The sequence below is a fragment of the Pantherophis guttatus genome, chromosome 9 (genome assembly GCF_059756535.1).
Source record: "Pantherophis guttatus breed Tessera chromosome 9, ASM5975653v1, whole genome shotgun sequence".
Classification (NCBI taxonomy): Eukaryota; Metazoa; Chordata; class Lepidosauria; order Squamata; family Colubridae; genus Pantherophis; species Pantherophis guttatus.
The window spans coordinates 21,007,728-21,026,802 of record NC_142071.1 but is presented as its reverse complement, the minus strand read 5'-3'; the positions used below and the strand labels follow the sequence as shown (position 1 = coordinate 21,026,802).

Sequence of the window (19,075 nt, the reverse complement as noted above, 5' to 3'; positions counted from 1 at the left end):
GGGAAACTTTACCTTTTAATGCAACAAGAATGTGTTTGACCTCTTAATGGTAGACAGTAGATATTTAAGCAGAGGTTAATAGCCATAATTCAAGTAGATTAAATAATTTCTGGGCATCCAATTGATGGAATCACATGCCAGTTTTAAATCTTACTCCTTACATTTGTGTTGCTATGTCTACATTTTCCTCGATAGTCCTCTTGCTTTAAAATCACCAGAGAAACCCAAAACTAACTTTTTAAAAAGAAAACTCAGGATGATTCTTGTTCATGCAGTGATGTTTATGTTCTATCCCACTTCCGCTTTGGATCTGTGACGTCCTCCTATTTGTGTATATCATGTGCTTTTTGGGGAGTTTTTTTTTCTGTGGAGCAGGAGACAGATGTGGTCCTATTTAAAGTCCAATAATCCCATCAGAGTTTGGCTTCTGTTCTAGATTCATCTGGCACACAGTTGAAGGAACAGTGAGTTTTATCAGACTCTTGTCTCTTTAGAGACAGACTTCATACTGTGCCGGAGCATGTAGAAACTGGTTCCCCTAGGCTTAGCAAGGTGTACTACAGAAAATTAGCACTATTTATTTTGCAGAAGGGATTTGGTGGCTCAGTGGCTAAGATGCTAAGCTTGTCGATCAGAAAACTCAACAGTTCAGCAGTTCAAATCCGGGGTGAGCTCCCATTACTTGTCCCAACTTCTGCCAACCTAGCAGTTTGAAAGCACGTAAAAAATGTAAATAGAAAAATAGGGACCACCTTTGGTGGGAAGGAAACAGTATTTTGTGCGCCTTTGACATTTAGTCATGCCAGCCACACGACCACGGAGACGTCTTTAGACAGGGCTGGCTCTTTGGCTTTGAAATGGAGATGAGCACCGCCCCCTAGAGTCAGGAATGACTAGCACAGATGTATGAGGGGAACTTTACCTTTACCTTTATGTTGCCAGAGCTAAGGAAACTCTGGGTGTAGGAGAAGGAGTGGCAGAACCTGGAGGTGGAGTTAAAGGAGGAATCAGCCTAGATTTCCTACATAGCCACAAGTACGCTAAGTCCAACTCCCTTGAATTCCTGTTGACCCTTATCTTTCACCAAGCAGTTGCCTAACCATTAGTTGAGAAGATTGTTGTGCTTAGGGATGAGTAGCAATAAATCAGTTTAATTGGACCTTCATATGTGGACCTGGTCTTTCCTGCTAGACATTAGACAAGATGATCTATGCATTCTTGCACATTCTTAGGTGCTCCATTTGTTAGTTTCTGACTATGTAGTTTTCCTCCCCATGTTATTTCTCATTCCCCCTCCCCCCCTCTTCTTAGTTGTTAAGATATACAGCATAGTTTCCATCTAAGCCATGTAGGAGAATGAAAAGCCAGATACTATTGTGCCACCTCAATGTCTGTGAATTTCTAAGCATTCCTTCTTTTGATCTATGCCTGTAAATTTAATAAACGAGTACTCCAGTACTCCAGCTCAGGAGAGCTGGGAATATTTCCACACTAGCAAGAGACATATTTTTTGGGCAGCAGCTTCACCAAACATCGGTAAACACGGCAGAAGGAAACTGAAATTGAAAAGGCATGACTGAGTTGGCCTTAAATATAATTGTGTTGAGTGTCTGAACAGGGACACCGAATAGTGTAGAAAAATAATGAAACAGTGCATCACATCTGACAACCTAGAGAGGAAACCACTGTTGTATAAAAGAGAGAGTTTTAAATGTCAGATCTACTCTAAGTATTGCTGAAATACTATTTAAAGAAGAGGTGAACAACTTGCACTTCCCTTCTAAAGCCTGGGTTGGACCCCAGAGCCTGCCAAAAGTAGTAGCTCAGCTTTTTTAAAGGGCCAGGAGGGGAAATTCATTTAAGATATGGGAGTACCTATACTTAATTAGGCTGCAATCCAAATCAGACCAAAACCAGCTTTGAATAGAGTTGTAGATCTCTGTGTTAAGATGTGACTCTGGAAAAAGTGCAGAGGAGAGCAACCAGGATGATTAGGGGACTGGAGGCTAAAACATATGAAGAACAGTTACAGGAACTGGGCATGGCTAGCCTAGTGAAGAGAAGAGAAGGACCATGGGAGACAGGATAGCAGTCTTCCAATATTTGAGGGGCTGCCACAGAGAGGAGGGAGTCAAGTTTTCCAAGGCATTTGAAGGCCAGACAAGGAATAATGGATGGAAACCGATCAAGGAAAGATTCAAACTGGAAATAAGGAGAAATTTTCTGTCAGCGAGAGCAATCAACCAGTGGAACAGAAATTGCCTTCAGAAGTTGTGGGAGCTTTCACTGGAAGCTTTCAAGAAGAGACTGGATTACCATTTGTCAGAAATGGTATATGGTCTCCTGTTTGGTCGGGGGGTTGGACTAGATGACCTACAAGGTCCCTTCCAACTCTGTTAATCTGTAAAAGATAGTTTTTCCAATATAGGCAGTTATAATTTCCTAGGGAGTTGGGCGGCATAGAAATGTGACTAATAAATAAATTCATATAAGTGGCTAAAGGCAGGTTCCTGTGCATGCATATTAGAGGAAATCAGAAACATGTCAACACATTTTTATTTATTTACCAAATTTCTAGACTGCCCATCTCGCTCACAGAGCTTCTTTTTGGCCAATAACGAACTTTCTGGCTTTTAGAACTTAAATGCTGCTCACATAACACCAATATTTTCAGTCTAAGAGCAAAAGAAGATAGGGAGTCTTTAGTCTTAGTCTTTACTTGATTTATATACTGCCCTACTCCCGAAGGACTCAGGGCGGTGAACAGTCAAACAATAAAATACATAAATACAAAATTTAAAAAACAGAATAAAACCGAATTAAACAAATTTGGCCCAGACAGATTTAAAACACCCCAATCATTTAAAAACAGATTAAAATTTACGTATTAAAAGAGAAAAAGGGGAAAAAGATTAGGCCAGGCCCGCCTGATGGAATAAAAAGGTATTGAGAGCGCGGCGGAAGGTGCGCAGATCCGGGATCCTCCGTATCTCCGGGGGGAGCTCATTCCAGATAGTAGGTGCCCCCACAGAGAAGGGTCTCCCTCTGGGGGCCGCCAGTCGACATTGTTTGGCCGACGGCACCTGGAGGAGCCCCTCTCTATGAGAGCATACCAGCCGGTGGGAGGCTATTGGTAGGCGGTCCCGTAAGTAACCAGATCCTAAGCCATGGAGCGCTCTAAAGGTGGTAACCAAAACCTTGAAGTGCACCCGGAAGCCAGTGCAGCTCGCGCAGGAGAGGTGTTACATGGGAATGCCATGTCGCTCCCATTACCACCCGCATGGCCGCACTCTGCGCCAGTTGGAGCCTCCGGGTGCTCCTCAAGGGGAGCCCCATGTAGAGAGTGTTACAGTAGTCCAGGTGGGAAGTGACAAGGGCATAAGGAGTCCCGATCCAGAAAGGGACACAACTGGTGAATCAGGCGAACCTGATGAAAAGGTTCAGTTAAAGGAATAATTGTTGCTGTTATTTATTTATTTAAAACTATGCAGAGGCAGCCCAACTCCAAACAATTCTGGGAGACTTTCTGTATAAATGACTGAAAAAGAAATGGATCATAAAGATCCAGAAGGCAAGTTCCCTATTATCAACAACTAATCAAATTGTGTGTATTTATTTATTTAATTTACAACTCACAGTTACACAGCCATTCATTTTATAGAATGTGACCCTGGGCTGCATGCAATAATAATAATAAAAATATATCCATACCTTCATACCTACAACTGTATTTGTGTTTTGTATTAAGCCATTTCTGGTTTTGATTTACCTTGAACTCCACTGCTGTGATTCGTAAAACATGGTTTAATGTGCTGTGTAAATGTAACCCATCTTTAGCAAACTGTTTGTTAGCCTGTTGTGTAAACTCCTGCCTATTTAGAATAGAATAGAATAACAGAGTTGGAAGGGACCTTGGAGGTCTTCTAGTCCAACCCCCTGCTTAGGCAGGAAACCTTACACCACTTGAGACAAATGGTTATCCAACATCTTCTTAAAAACTTCCAGTGTTGGAGCATTTGCAACTTCTGGAGGCAAGTCATTCCATTGATTAATTGTTCTCACTGTCAGGAAATTTCTCCTTAGTTCTAAGTTGCTTCTCTCCTTGATTAGTTTCCACCCATTGCTTCTTGTCCTACCCTCAGGTGCTTTGGAGAATAGCTTGACTCCCTCTTCTTTGTGGCAGCCCCTGAGATATTGGAACACTGCTATCATGTCTCCTCTAGTCCTTTTTTTCATTAAACTAGACATACCCAATTCCTGCAGCCATTCTTCATATGTTTTAGTCTCCAGTCTCCTAATCATCTTTGTTACTCTTCTCTGCACTCTTTCTAGAGTCTCAACATCTTTTTTTACATCACGGCAACCAAAACTAAATGCAGTATTCCAAGTGTGGTCTTACCAAGGCATTTAGGATGGAGTCTGTAGTATCTTTGTTAGCATCATCCAAAATTGTACTGAAGAAAGTTCAATGTTTTAGTTTCTTCAAAATTGAAGGTGAAGAAGATGGGGGCGGGAGGGGGGGAGTCTAAAAACGAATTATATCTCCTGCCAGACTTCCCTTGCTTGGAGCCTAATCTGACTTTTTTTCCAAGAAGAAGGGAACTATTAAAGCACCAAGTGATTTAATAGGAAGATTTGTCTCCCTCCACCTATGTTCAAATTCCCCTGTTCCACCCACCCACAATATCAGGGTTGCCTCTCCTTATATTAATAGCCACCAACTGGCTCCAAGTTTGTTTGGGTTCCCCCCCTCCTCCTTAACTCAGTGAGATTGTGCAGTTTGTTCCTGCATGAACATGTCTTGGAAGGAGGCCAGTAATTTTCATACCTGCCTCCTTTTTTATCACTTCTTGGTAAACACAGCCAGGAACAAAAAGTCAAGGTCAGGAGAGGCAGCAGGCAAGACACGGAGGAAGGAGCCTGAGGGAGGTCAGGTTATGGTCAGGAGTCTTTTGGCAGGTGGGAGGGAACAGCTGCTCCTCCCTTGGCAACTGATGCCAAAATCCTGTCTAGGTAACTAAGACGTAAACTCTAAACTGGCAGACAAACATCCCATTGATTTTCCCATTCAGCAGCTGCAATTCCAGCAGGATCCAACTCCTTTGTTGAGGCTCAAGCTTGAAAGACATCCTGTGAACCCACTAGGCATGTACAGCATGGGGATATTATCACAAGCCTTGTGACAGCTCTCAGGAACCCATTATAGCTGAGTTAAAATAAGTGAGCTGTTATCTGTGAGACAAGTTAGGACAAGGGGATTTGTCAGAATTTGGACTTTCTTATGAGAGATGTGGACAGTCTCCTCAACTTGCCAGAATAGGTTCTGCTATTACCAGCAAGGTTAGCAAAAATGTTTAAAAAACATGTCCGCCAAATGTTGGAAATGTAATCAAATACCAGGCACATATTATCACATGTGGTGGATGTGCCAAAAAAAAAAAAAAAACTAAACAAAAAAAAATCTGGATCAAAGTGCATACATGGTTCGAAAAAATGTTAAGGCAGCATATAGATTATAAACCAGAGCTGTTTTTGTTAGGGATAATACCAGAGAAATATGATAAAGGGAATGTATATTTAATATTGCATGTTTTGACAGTAGCAAGAATTGTATTTGTACAATACTGGAAAAACGAGGAAACACCTACAGAATAAAATATATATTTTTAAAAAAAATAGTAGACTGCAGAAATGGATAGATTAACACTGAAGATAAAAGAAAAAGGAGACACAGTATTTTCAAACTTGGGACTTGTTCTATTAATGGTTGCATAATAGAGGTAGAAATTAGGAACCTGAAAAGCATTACTATGTAAGCAAACTGATTCAGGCAGTACGCTGTTCCCTAAGCACTTATTGTATGTAAAGAGAAAATAAATAATTTAATTTTAAAAAAAAGAATAGGTTCTGGTATTGATGTTTGTTTGTTTGATTGATTCAATTTGTATAGCCACTCAATCTCAAACCCATGACTCTGGCTGGCAAACAATCATATTAAAAAAACTGTTAAAACAGGACACCAAAAGAAACTAAATACAAACAGCAGTCAAGATTACAATTATTATAATCTGTCAGTTTCATCATATCTAAGAAGCTGGTTTTTCACACACTTGGTTCCCAGGCGTGGTCACATAGCCAGGTTTTTATTTATTTATTTATTTTATTTTATTTATTAAATTTCTCCTGAAGGACTCAGGGCGGTGAACAGCCAGGATTAAAATACATGCAGTATAAAAATTAAAATAATTTAAAAATAATTAAATCCAATTTGGCTTTCCAATTTTAAAACCCCTTACCCATAAAAATTAATCAATTAAAATTTTAAGCCAGTCCGACTTGCTGAAATAAAAAAGTCTTCAGAGCCCGGCGAAAGGTCCGGAGGTCCGGGATCAGTTATATCCCTGGGGGTAGCTCATTCCAGAGGGCGGGTGCCCCCACAGAGAAGGCTCTCCCCCTGGGGGTCGCCAGTCGACATTGCTTGACTGATGGCACCCTGAGGAGACCCTCTCTGTGGGAGCATATTGGCCGGTGGGAGGTTATCGGTGGCAGAAGGTGGTCTCGTAGATATCCAGGCCCTAAGCCATTTAAAACCTTCTGAAAGGCCAACATACTCTGGGTCATTCTAATCTCAGGAGGGAGGGTGTTCCAGAGGCAAGCGTTATGGCAAGAAAGGACATCTCCTGGTCCTTGCCAGCTGACATTCCTTGGTTGATGGGAACCAGATGCCCATCTGGCTGGAACAGATTAGACAGGTAGAAAGAACTGGAAGAAGATGATCCCTCAGATAACCTGGTCCCAAGCCATGAAGGCACCTTGCAAGGTGGGCCTTCTCTGGAGAAAAGCAGGTCGCCAAGGAGCTTCAGAGAACCTATTTACTTAGATATCTGATGACACGAGGAACCTTTTTGAAGATAAGCATAGCCATAGCATCAGTGGTGGAATTCAATTTTTTTTTTACTACCGGTTCTGTGGGCATGGCTTAGTGGGTGTGGCTTGGTGGGCATGGCAGGGGAAAGATATTGCAAAATCTCCATCCCCACCCCACTCCAGGGGAAGGATACTGCAAAATCCCCATTCCCTCCCCACTCCTGCGGGAAGGATATTGCAAAGTCTCCATTCCCACCCCACTCTGGGGCCAGCCAGAGGTGGTATTTGCCGGTTCTCTGAACTGCTCAAAATTTCCGCTACCGGTTCTCCAGAACCTGTCAGAACCTGCTGAATAGCACCCCTGCATAGCATCTATCATCCTGTCTTTCAGGCTTCTAATGAAGATATCACTTTACCAAGGCCTTTCTTGTGTGAATGTTCCACCCCACTTTCTGCCTACCAGTTTAGAGCACATGTTTGAATACTAACTCTTCCTAATTTATTGCAGTGTTATTCTTGGATTTTAATAATAACATTTTGCCTTCCCTTCACCAGTTTGATTTCAGGGAAGGAGAGTAAAATACATGCTAAATAAATAAACAGTGAAACAGCTCTAACCTGAATGTGGTTTCCTCGTTTCTAATTTGTTCCTGGGGACAACATTTCATTTATGGGTTTCATTTCTGGGATACTTATTTGTTTTTTTCTCCCTGTTCCTCTGTCATCTTAGGTAGTGGACCTATTCAGTTATGGCAATTCTTGCTGGAACTTCTGACAGACAAGTCCTGCCAGTCCTTCATTAGCTGGACAGGTGATGGCTGGGAATTTAAACTTTCTGATCCTGATGAGGTAAGTATAAACTTACTCTGGACTGTATATGTGAAAGCCTTAAGTCAAATTCTTATTTTTTTTTTAAAAAAAATATAGTTTTTAATTGGATACATTTTAACAAGATAAAAACAGTGCAAACATTTAAAAAGAAACAAAATAAGAGGATGGGATGGGATGGGATGGGATGGGAAGGGAAGGGAAGGGAAGAGAAGGGAAGGGAAGGGAAGGGAAGAGAAGGGAAGGGAAGGGAAGGAAAATGGAAAGAAAAGAGGGGGAAGGGGAAATGAAATGAAAATGGAAAGAAAAGAGGGGAAAGGGGAAAGGAAAGGAAAATGGAAAGAAAAGGGGAAAGGAGAAATGAAATGAAATGAAAATGGAAAGAAAAGAGGGGAAAGGGGAAAGGGAAGGAAAGGAAAATGGAAAGGAGAGGAAAGGAAAATGGAAAGAAAAGAGTGGAAATGAAATGAAATGACAATGGAAAGAAAAGAGGGGAAAGGGGAAAGGAAAGGAAAGGACGGAGGGAGGGAGAGAGAGAGAAAAGAAATAAATAAATTATAAAGCAATCTTTTTGACAGTAGTTATAGATACATTTGTATTTTACCCTCCCGCTCAAAGGTTACTGTAACTTACCATATGACCCTTTGTTTCAGCCAGGAAACACTTTCTATCTGTCCTTTTTCCTACGTCAGTGGCCTTCCCAGCATGGCTAACGTCCTATCCGCCCTCTGCGGCTGTCCCCCTCCTTTTGTAGCGACCTTCCCAGCATGGCTGATTTCCTGTCTGTTTCCCACACCTTTCCCCCTCTTCCTATAGCAACGTGTTGAATACTAAACAAAGGCCAAGTACTGGGACAACATTTTCATATCCAAATGCATTGAGTACCAAATTTGAGAGTTTTGAAACAATCAAGTTCTGAGATACCACTGTAATTTTTTTCTTCCATAAGCTCCCATTTCTAATCGTCAACCCCATAAATCACAAATTTATTTTTGCCCCCCTTTTCAGCAAAAAGCCTATAAGGAGTTTCCAAACCTTAATAAATGTAATTGTTGCACTTTCTCTATGCAAACAAGTTAATTTTGCCACCTCTGCTGGTTCCATCTTCACCAATCATTCCTCCCTTATGGTTATATCAGAGTCTTTCCATTTTTATGCATATAATAGTCTCATCACAGGGATCATATATAAAAATAATCATCTGTTGCTCTTTTCTAGTTATCTATCCATTAATCCCAGTAAGCAAATTTCCGCTTTGAGCTAAATCTTAGTCTTTAAAGTTTATTGTATCTGTGTATGTATTTGAACCCAAAAATGTTCTGCCTTTTCTACAAGTGCGCCAGGCATATTAAAATGGCACTTGGTGTTGCCACATTTTCAAAGTAAACTTGAAATACCTTTACAAATTATGGCTAATTTTTCTGGTGTCAAGTTCTTAATTTTTATTAAGGAATTTTTGTAGGAGATGACCAGGTTGAGCCCGGGGGTGGGGTAAAATGCATCATCAGTCATGCGTCCTTTCACGCCCACAAGAAATCGAACTCCAATCTACCTTGAATTCCTTTTTATTCTTAACTTCTGCTCATTTCCATTGACCACTACTGTTTTTCCCCGAAAATAAGATCCTGTCTTATATTTTTTTGAACCCCGAAATAAGCACTTGGCCTTATTTTCGGGGAGGTCTTAATATTTTGGGGTGCATGGAGGAAACCAGAGGAAATGGCGGGGACCAGCTGCACACACGTTTAAATATTTTTGGGGAGGGCTTATTTTAGGGCATGCGTTCAAAAGCCTGATTGGACTTATTATCAGGGGATGTCTTATTTTTGGGGAAACAGGGTAGTAGTTCAGCTTCCTATAGAGAGCTTCAACATGCAATAATTTTAAATACTCATTTGAACTGCTGAATCTCCTGATTTCCATAGCACTTGACAATTTCATGAATTAAATTTTATGGGTTCCCATTCTCCAGGTGGCAAGGAGATGGGGCAAGAGGAAAAACAAGCCAAAAATGAACTATGAGAAGCTGAGCCGCGGATTGCGTTACTACTACGACAAGAACATCATCCATAAGACCGCAGGGAAACGTTACGTGTATCGTTTTGTATGTGATCTGCAAAGTTTGTTGGGTTACACTCCGGAAGAGCTCCATGCCATGTTGGATGTGAAGCCAGATGCTGACGAGTGAATGGATCCATTTTACCAAAATTGAACAATCTGCAGAACATAAAGGACTTTTATTTCTTTCTTAACCCCAATCGTTATTTTCCTTAAGAAAAAAAAAAAGAAAGAAAAAAAGCATAATTTTTCATTGGCCGTACTTAAGAAGGGGTAGGATTTTAAGCTTTTGAATGAAACTGTGACTTAGGTTGGCTGGGAGGAGGAAGAACGAAGTTTCCAATTCACATCTTCTTGGAGTTGTGTTTGCAGCTGGGATTTTAGAAGTCAGGAAAATGAGCACCATTTTGTTACATCTATTTAATGAATTCATATCATTCCCCTTTCTTCCCGGTTTTAAAAACTGACAATCGGTGTGTTTGTAAGACAGTGCTGTCTTTAACTGATGGAGAACAGTCTTAAGTGGCAAACCGTCCTGTTTTACAGGGAAAAATATATCTGAATAATCAAGTACTGTGATCTCAGATAATTTTTGCATTTCATAAAACAGGTCCCTGTTCTTCTGTTTGTCGGGGGGGGGGGGGCAAAAAATCCACCTCTTTTTTTTTTTTAAGAAAATGTTTAAAAGAAATTGTATTTTATTAAATTTTGTGCCAGTATTTTTTAAAATAGTCTTAAGCTCTATTCAGTATTGCAAAAAAAAAAAAAAAAAATCACGTGTTTGTTTGTTTTGCCAGCTGTGGATTTTTATCGCCATTGAGCAAAAATGAAATATGTCTACATAGAACTCCACTAGAAATGAGCAGATGGAATAGACTGGTAGAAAACCAAGATACAAGTGTAGGCTAAGAATGGGGAACTCTAGGTGAATGGATATTTTGCTTGAATGCTAGATTTCCTGCACTTTATTCTCTTATGTCAATAGATCTGTGCCTCTGCTTGTGCATTTTCAGTCATGCCAGTTTTGTACTGAGATTTTATTTAGTTTTTTGTCTGCATGTAATGAGTACGTGCTTATCTAGGATACTTTAAAGAACAGTCTTATTCCACTGATCAGGTAGCATCTTTTCAAGCTAATAGATTTTATTCAAAGATTTATGCTTTTTATTGTGTCCATCTAGAAAAATGCTACCCACTCTGTCTGATTTTTGCCTACCATAAATTAACATGGCTCTCTTTCTACAATTATTCCATTGTTTGAAAAGTAGGATGGTTGATTCCCTTATCATAGGGACATTTCAATTGTCCATCTGTTACGGCTTGTTTCTGCTTCTTTTCACAGGTATCAGTTGCTATGAATGTTTCATTAGTGCCTTGTAATAGGACCAAATCACTGAATTGGTTTTCAGATTGAGCTGGAAAACCCCCGTATTCAGTGTGATTTTCTGAATCAAGCTGAATCACTGAATCGGATCAGATTTACAATTAGAATCAGATTAGAGTCAATCATATTCTATAACGATCTGCAACGGAGTATTTTATAAGAAAAGGTTCAATAATCTCTAGGTATTCAGAAGCTCTTTTGAGATAATACGAGCACGTCAAAATATATGGGTTTCTGCCTTCTGATCAATGTGTCTACACACATAAGGATGAGAATTAAGAGTAGGTAGGGAAGACGTTAGGGGTCTTATCTAATTTGGCAGATACTTTTGTTTTCATTGAATAGATAGAAAATAAATCAGGGCCATTAAGCATGTTTCCAAGTTACAATATATATGCTCATTTTCTTCATGCTATGTGTTGTCCAAAAATAATCAGGCTTGGTGTTAACCGGTAGGTGCAGTTTAAGATGGGTTCCAACTCTACAGTTCCATCATCCTGATTTGGATACACGGAAAGAATGCAAAAACTGATTGTTATCCCCTCAAATACCCGAGTCCTAAATATTTACTATCTCAAGAAGAAAAACAACCCGTATTTTAAAATGCATCTTTAAAATATTTGAAAAGATACTATTCATAGATGACCTTTTCCTGCTAGCTTTTGCTGTTTGTTTGTTTTGAGTATCTTTCAAGAGGAGGGCAGGTTGAAGTTCAATGGCTTAACTTCTTTTCCTTTCTTCACTGTGAATTAGAATATATTTTATGGTGGAGGGGGTCATAGAATATTTAGATATTCTATGAATTTGTATCCCCTCTTTCTGCCCCATCTCGAATCATCTGCAGATTTAAAAATATAACTCTATTCCTTGACTCATTTGTAAAGCAATCGAAAAGCCTTTACAAAAACTGAAATTAAGGGAAAGGAACCTTATATTTCTAGAGGTCTGGATCCTAAATCTTCACTCCCCTGAGTACAGCCATGCCTATATCTGTATGCCTGCTTTACGAGACCAGTGGCTGTATCAGCCTTACAGCTTTTGGGTCACATTAATCATTTGTGTTGTTGTACATCAATGAAATATAATGCATGAAAGACTCTGCAAAAGAACAAACATGGAGAGCCAACATTTGCAAACCGGAGAACAGTAATATGATCTTCACTCCTCCTCACCCCCCCAAAAAAACCCACCCCAAACTGTAATAGAAATGAATCATTTCAGTCATGCAAAATTGAAAGTGGGACAACTTTGAGTTGCTTGAAATGTCAGTGGAATTTGACATAGAGCAGATCTGAGACCCTGCTATGTAACCTGTAGGAATAGAATAGAATAACAGAGATGGAAAGGACCTTGGAGGTCTTCTAGTCCAACCCCCTGCTTAGGCAGGAAACCCTATACCACTTCAGACAAATGGTTATCCAACATCTCCTTAAAAACTTCCAGTGTTGGAGCATTCACAACTTCTGGAGGCAAGTTGTTCCACTGATTAATTGTTCTCACTGTTGGGAAATTCCTCCTTAGTTCTAATTGCTTCTCTCCTTGGTTAGTTTCCACCCATTGCTTCTTGTCCTGCCCTCAGGTGCTTTGGAGAATAGTTTGACTCCCTGTTCTTTGTGGCAGCCCCTGAAACATTGGAACACTGCTATCATGTCTCCCCTAGTCCTTCTTTTCATTTCATCATAGGTTAAGAGTGCAAGAAATAGGAACAAATAAAGTTGTTAAGAAAAACAAATGAATTCCCTGTATTTTAGGAAGACCCTTTCCTCTAATTGAATTGTCCCTGATAGACCAGATTCAATCTGTTTTTCAAAGGCATTGCTACCTGATACGATAAAAAGGTAGTCTGTTTTGAGTTTAATTTGAGTCTCAAACGGGTTCATGAACAAATTCACGTCATTTTCTTGGCAACGATATGAAAGTGGTTTGCTTTATTTTCCAGGATATGTGTCTTTGTGTGGGTGTTTTCAGCTTTTCAGACTAGCCTACAGCTTTGGCTGTTCCAGAAGTTCTCCCATCAAAGTCCTGGATGGGACTGACTCTATTTAGCTTTTTCATAACCAGTGGAGCGCAGTTTAGATCCCTTTCAAATAAAGCTTTTGTAGCAGTGAGGCATAACCTGTGTGCCCAGTATCACAGTTTGTCCCCCAAATCTTGAACATGGCCCTTCAAAGCACCTCCAAAGTTGCATCTAAATTTATTTATGTTTAATATGACAGAAGGGGTCGAACAAAATGTGACAGAAAGGGTCGAACAAAAAAGCCATTGTCTTTAAAGTATTTAAATTAATTTTAATTAAAAGTCCACATGAAATAAATTTTAGTTTTTCTACTGATACCATCTGTTTCTTGATGCTGGTACTATCATCTTCTTAGAACAGGCTCCTTGCATACAGAATAACAGGGTTGGAAGAGGCCTTGGACTTCTTCTAATCGCTCCCCCTACTTAAGCAGGAGATCTTATACCATTTCAGACAAATGGTTGTCCAATCTCTTCTTAAAAGCCTAAAGTGTTGGAGCATCCACAACTTCTGCAGGCAAGTTGTTCCACTGATTAATGGTTCTCACTGTCAGGAAATTTCTCCTTAGTTCTAGGTTGCTTCTCTCCTTGACTAGTTTCCATCCATTGTTTCTTGTTCTGCCTTCAGGTGCTTTGGAGAATAGATTGACCCCCTCTTCTTTGGGGCAGCCCTTTCTAACTGGCCACAAAAGACAAGTGTGTCCTTCAGTCTGAAACAGGTCATGAATCTTTGAGCTATAGAATGGAGAAGTGAATCTTGTAGTCAAGCTACACGTCCAATTACATCCCAAGCAGCCATGTTCCTTAGCAATGCGGACAGTTGTAATTCAATCCATGTGGAGGGTCGCAGCTCCATCACAGATAAATGCTTTCTTGTACAGGTAGTCCTTGACTTGTAACCATTCGTTTAGTGACTGTTTGAAGTTACAACAGCACTGAAAATGTGACTTATGACTGATCTTCGCACTTATGACCATTGCAGCATCCACAAGGTCATGATCAGACTTCAAGCACTTGGCTACTGGCATACATTTACAACAATTGTAGCATCCCAGTGTCATGTGGTCACCATTGGCAGCTTTCCCAGCTGGCTTCCAAGAAGCAAAGTCAATGGGGAAAGCTGGATTTGCTTAATGACCACATGTTTCACTTAACAACTGGAATTAATAACCATTGCAAAAAGGTCATCAAATTGGATGCAGCTCACTTAACATTGCCTTGCATTGATCCCAATTATGGTTATAAGTCGAGGACTACCTGTAGAGCTGGGAATAGACTTTGCTGCAGTGATGATCCATGTAAAATATCCTTTCAGAGTTGATTCCTGCAGCAACCTATTTCGCCTTTTCATAGAAGTCAAATGAAAGCACAGTGAGTAAATTATCTGCTCTGAACTCTGCATTGGCAACAGGAAGGGCATCCAGCCAGTAAACAATCAGCTCCATTCCATTGCCCCAACCCCACCCCAATGTAAGGGATACGGGGTCATTAAAAGACACACACACAAAAATAGAAGTCAAATAAAACAGACACATTGCTTCTTTTGGCAAATGCTTTGAATCCTTGCAAAAAAATTCTAGCAGCTGGAAGGGGGTACTGGAGATATGTTACTGAATTGTAGGGACCTTTTCTAGTTCAATGAACTGCTGACTAAAAAGTTCAAAACAATTCAAAGCGCCCCAAAAAAGGATTACCTCCAAGCTTAGAGAATCGTGTGGCCTCCATGACACAAAGAAACCTTGCTCGCACAAAGCACAACTGGCTTACACAGGCCTACTTTCTGATATGATTTTATATTAACCAGGCAATCATCAAGTGAGGCTGTTTGAAGCCATGAATGTACCATAAAGCCTTTTGCAGTTTCCTCAAGGACTGTCACTCATCAATATTCCTGAATGTATTTTCACTCCATCTCAAAGACTACCAGTAGAGAGGCTGTGAATTGGAGTTAAGAAGATTAGCAGTGATAGACTTGCTTGCTTTTTTTGATACCTTTTCGCTAGACTTCGATCACTTGTTAAAGTCTATCTGGGCTGCCTCTTTTATTATGCCTCTAACTGCATGTTATAGAATTGCTAAAGGTGTTGAGAATATTGTTAATGATCAGTAGCTCTATCCCAGGGTTCTGCAACCTTAAACACTCAAAGAGCCATTTGGACCCGTTTCCCACAGAAAAGAAAAAAACAGGAGCCACAAAACCCCTCCCGTGCCTAACTATTTCTTGAGTGGCCACAAAACTAGCATATGTAGTTGAATTCTGTTTTCTTCTGAAATTTTTATTTTCTTGGATTTATCCATGGTTGGCCTACCGTGGGTTGAAAAGCTCAATAAATCACCTGCCGGTGGGTGTCGCACATTGGCAGTTGTGACACATATTTTGAGTGACGGAGCTGCAGAAGAGGGGTGAAAGAGCCACATGCGGCTCCAGAGCCGCAGGTTGGTGACCCCTGCTCTATCCAGATCTGCAAATGCTCGAAACAAAAAAAACAAACAAACTCTTGGTAATTCCACCATTCTCAGTCTTCTGGTATTGATTACCTCAAGTATCCAAAGTCTGTGTAGATAACTAGGTTGTGACTAGTGGGATAACATCCATAAACTTAGGACTGGCTGAACATTCTTGGTATGGTTTAGAGGAAGATAAGTGTGGAATTTCTGGGAAAGATATGGAAAGAAGATTTTTAGCCAGGAACACTGATAGCGGTTATTCTTGCAACGAAGGAAATGAAATCTGGACTAAGGGCTCAGTTAGATTTGATTCCAGTGGAGTGAAATGAGGATATGAGTAGAAATGAGAAAGAAGGATTAGTGGATGTGGAAAAGAATGGTATTCCTAAAACCTGACATTTTTGATTACCTTGTTGTCATCTTTGGTATTTGGGGGATTTAACCCTAAACCAAGAGATAAAGACTAGACTCTAAGATATTAGTGTGTATGTGTAGAAAACAACTTGTATTGTAAGTGAAGTCACTGTATCACAAATTATCATTGTCACCCTCTGAAAATAGACAATTAATATGAGACATCTGACTGAGGGTAATTCCATTGTTGTTGTTGTTTTACATTAGATTTAGAACAGCAAATTCATTTGACATGCTGTTCCAATGGCTGTATCCTTTGAATTATACATAAAAAATCATGTACTAGAAGCAACCTTTTTCTACGCCGATAGACCCAGATGTACTGAAATTTTAAGTTTCATAATTCCATTAATTGGCATGTTAGTTGCAGTTCCAGTAATTATGGTTCCAGCACCATACATGGACTAAATTGTTTTAGAAAATTTAACAACTAGAGTTGAATTTGTATGTTTGTTTTAGAGTTCTGAATGCATTGTGCAAAAAACGGGATACTCAGAACAAATATCTTGAAGCAATATTAATGGCAGCAAAATATACAATGGTCAAGATTTTTTTTCTGGGGATATGTTCCCATTTTTTTAAAAAAATAAATTAAGTCAGGTATTTATAAGGAAAAATGAAACAAAAGTCATAGCGATACTTCTTAATATTCCTACGATGTAATCCTTTGCCTGTTGATTCAGGAGTAAACCCTGCCAACGTCAAAGGAAATTTGGCCAGGGAAAATGTGTATAATACTGAAGTTTTAGGACATTAATTCAGAGTAGTTTTCTCCAAGTTGTGTCTTCCATTTGTGTAGAAATCTGTAGGAGTTTACATTTGATCAGGAAGGATGGTTTAGACCAGTAGTGGGTTCCACTTACCTCCACTAGCGGTTCGGAACTGTGAGCGCGCACACACACGGCGCTTCTGCACATTTGCAGAATCTTTTGCCCATGCGCAAAGCGTCCATGATGATGTCTGGGCAGCTGGGCGGAGCCTTCCACCACCGCCACTACCGGTTCGTGCGAACCGGTAGAAACCCACCACTGGTTTAGACCAACTGAAGATAAGACTATTTTTGTACTGTTGGGTTTATACCTTTTTGGATTAAGTATCAGCAAGTACTTGTGATTTTGACACGAAGCATAGCATCTCTACTCAAGTATATTTAGGAAAGTCTTTATGGTTTAGAACTGGTTGATTTTTAACCTTCTGATAGCCCTGCTTTATATCCTATCAAACTCGACACATTCATTAAAGATAAAAAAAAAAAACAGACTTGTACTTTTTTATTCAATCATTGGCCTAGTATCTGTGATGGAGAGTTTAACAGGAAAGTCAGTGGCTGTTAATTAGAACTGAGTCATCATTCCTAAGTAAACGGCACAAAATATTCCAGAAAGTTGAGTGTTTCCAGTTAAAAGGTCTCAAACGGCAGACTTGGAGATGATCTCGGTCCAGTGAGATCTTCCTACACAGATTGTCTTTTAGAAGCAGGAAGGATTTAGGTGGTCATTGGTGTAATTTAGATTTGGGTAACTTCATAAAGATAAAAAAATCAGCTCCAAGCCAATTTGGATTGTGTAGCTCACAAACAACTCCACTGTGTTACCTTGTTTGCAAAGCTGGTTTTGCCATTGGCTTCTTTTGTGGTTTGGAGCGGCCATTTTGAACGGCCTTTCCTCAACTCTTGGTCCTTGTTGCTTGGTCTACTTAGTGTTGACTGGAAAAAAAAATTGCACCTACAACTTTCTGGCAATCTTCCCAACATTTGGGATCAAAATCGGATTCAATCTGTCCAGTGTTCACAACAGATATATTCTCAGGGATCTTGAAAGGGCAACAGAGAGCCAGCCATGCTGCATGACAGCCCTGGTAGCGTTCTTCCCTTATCAGTGTTTGTACCTAACTTTCTGCCATCTACCTTTCAATTGCAGTGACAGACAGGCAGTATCATTTTTTGTATTCTCCTTGCACTAGCAGAGATACTTCACTCAGCTCTGGGAACTAGATAAGGAAGGAAGGTGTAAAGTTAATGGGTATTGACAATTGAAAGCTCTTGTCAAAAGGGGCTCAGGCCTCATTCACACATTACATGTTTGGCTTACTTTTAAAACAACAACAAGGGCGTCTGCTTTACCACAGAATGTGTGAAAGAGTTGTACAAAAAGCCAATTCAGCATAGATTACAGTTACTGCAGAACTGCCAGTTCATTTTTTTTCCAGTTACGTTTCTGACGGGGTCTCTATAGATGGAATGAACTAGCGTCGCCATTCCAAAGATGTCTGAAGTAAATGATGCTTGATGTATGCATATCTATTATGACAGAAATATCTCCAGGAATTAACTGCCTCAGTGAACTTTTTTAAAATAAATAAATAAATAAATATTGTGTTCCTTATTTTTTTTTTTGTCAATGTTTTATATCTGTTTTTGTTTTTTAAGCTGATAAGTTTAGGAAAAGAAGAAAAGATTGTTATATTATGCTCTTCAACTATTTTCCAACTTGTATTTTCATATAATTTATATTTTATAGAAGTGAAACAAAAAATGCCTTAAAAGCAAAACGTTTTTGTTTTTTGTTTTTGTTTATAAAGGAGAAAAAGCAGGTGCTTTTTAGGAGGGAAAAAAAAAGAAATGAAAGAAAACCAAACTCAGCTGAGGTAGCTTAGAGATGTAGCGTTATCTGTGTTTTTTAAGAAATTCAAAATCGCAACCTCTCCCACACTGAAGACTTAATAGGGAGTGGAAGAGATTTTGTTTTGATTGCTGATGCTGGCACATCATTCTTCTGGAGAGTTTTTATATACTGTAGCCTTATTTCTGATTGTATTCAAAATTAAAATATTGCAAAGACATGCCTTGTTTACTTTTGTCTATGTGTTTGTTTGTTTGTTTGTTTATGTCCTGCCTTTATTATTTTCATAAATAACTCAAGGCAGTGAATTTAATTTAATTTAATTAATTAAATTTATATGCTGCCCCTCTCTGAAGACTCAGACATATCCAACACATTATCCTTCTTCTATTTTCCCCACAATAACAGCCCTGTGAGGTGAGTGGGGCTGAGAGAGAGA

General features: G+C 39.6%; 1 protein-coding gene across 2 annotated transcripts in view; it reads left to right on the top strand.

Moving 5' to 3' along the window:
* The window catches only part of ETS1 (ETS proto-oncogene 1, transcription factor), a 155,321-nt gene extending 136,465 nt beyond the window's left edge, over positions 1-18,856 (top strand). For both annotated transcript variants that reach the window (XM_060693556.2, XM_034421945.3), the window contains 2 exons: positions 7,598-7,716; positions 9,668-18,856. In XM_060693556.2, the coding sequence (XP_060549539.1) occupies positions 7,598-7,716; positions 9,668-9,883 (335 nt within the window). In that variant the 3' untranslated portion in view covers positions 9,884-18,856. The remainder of the gene's footprint in view (positions 1-7,597; positions 7,717-9,667) is intronic.
* Positions 18,857-19,075: the final 219 nt, after the last annotated feature.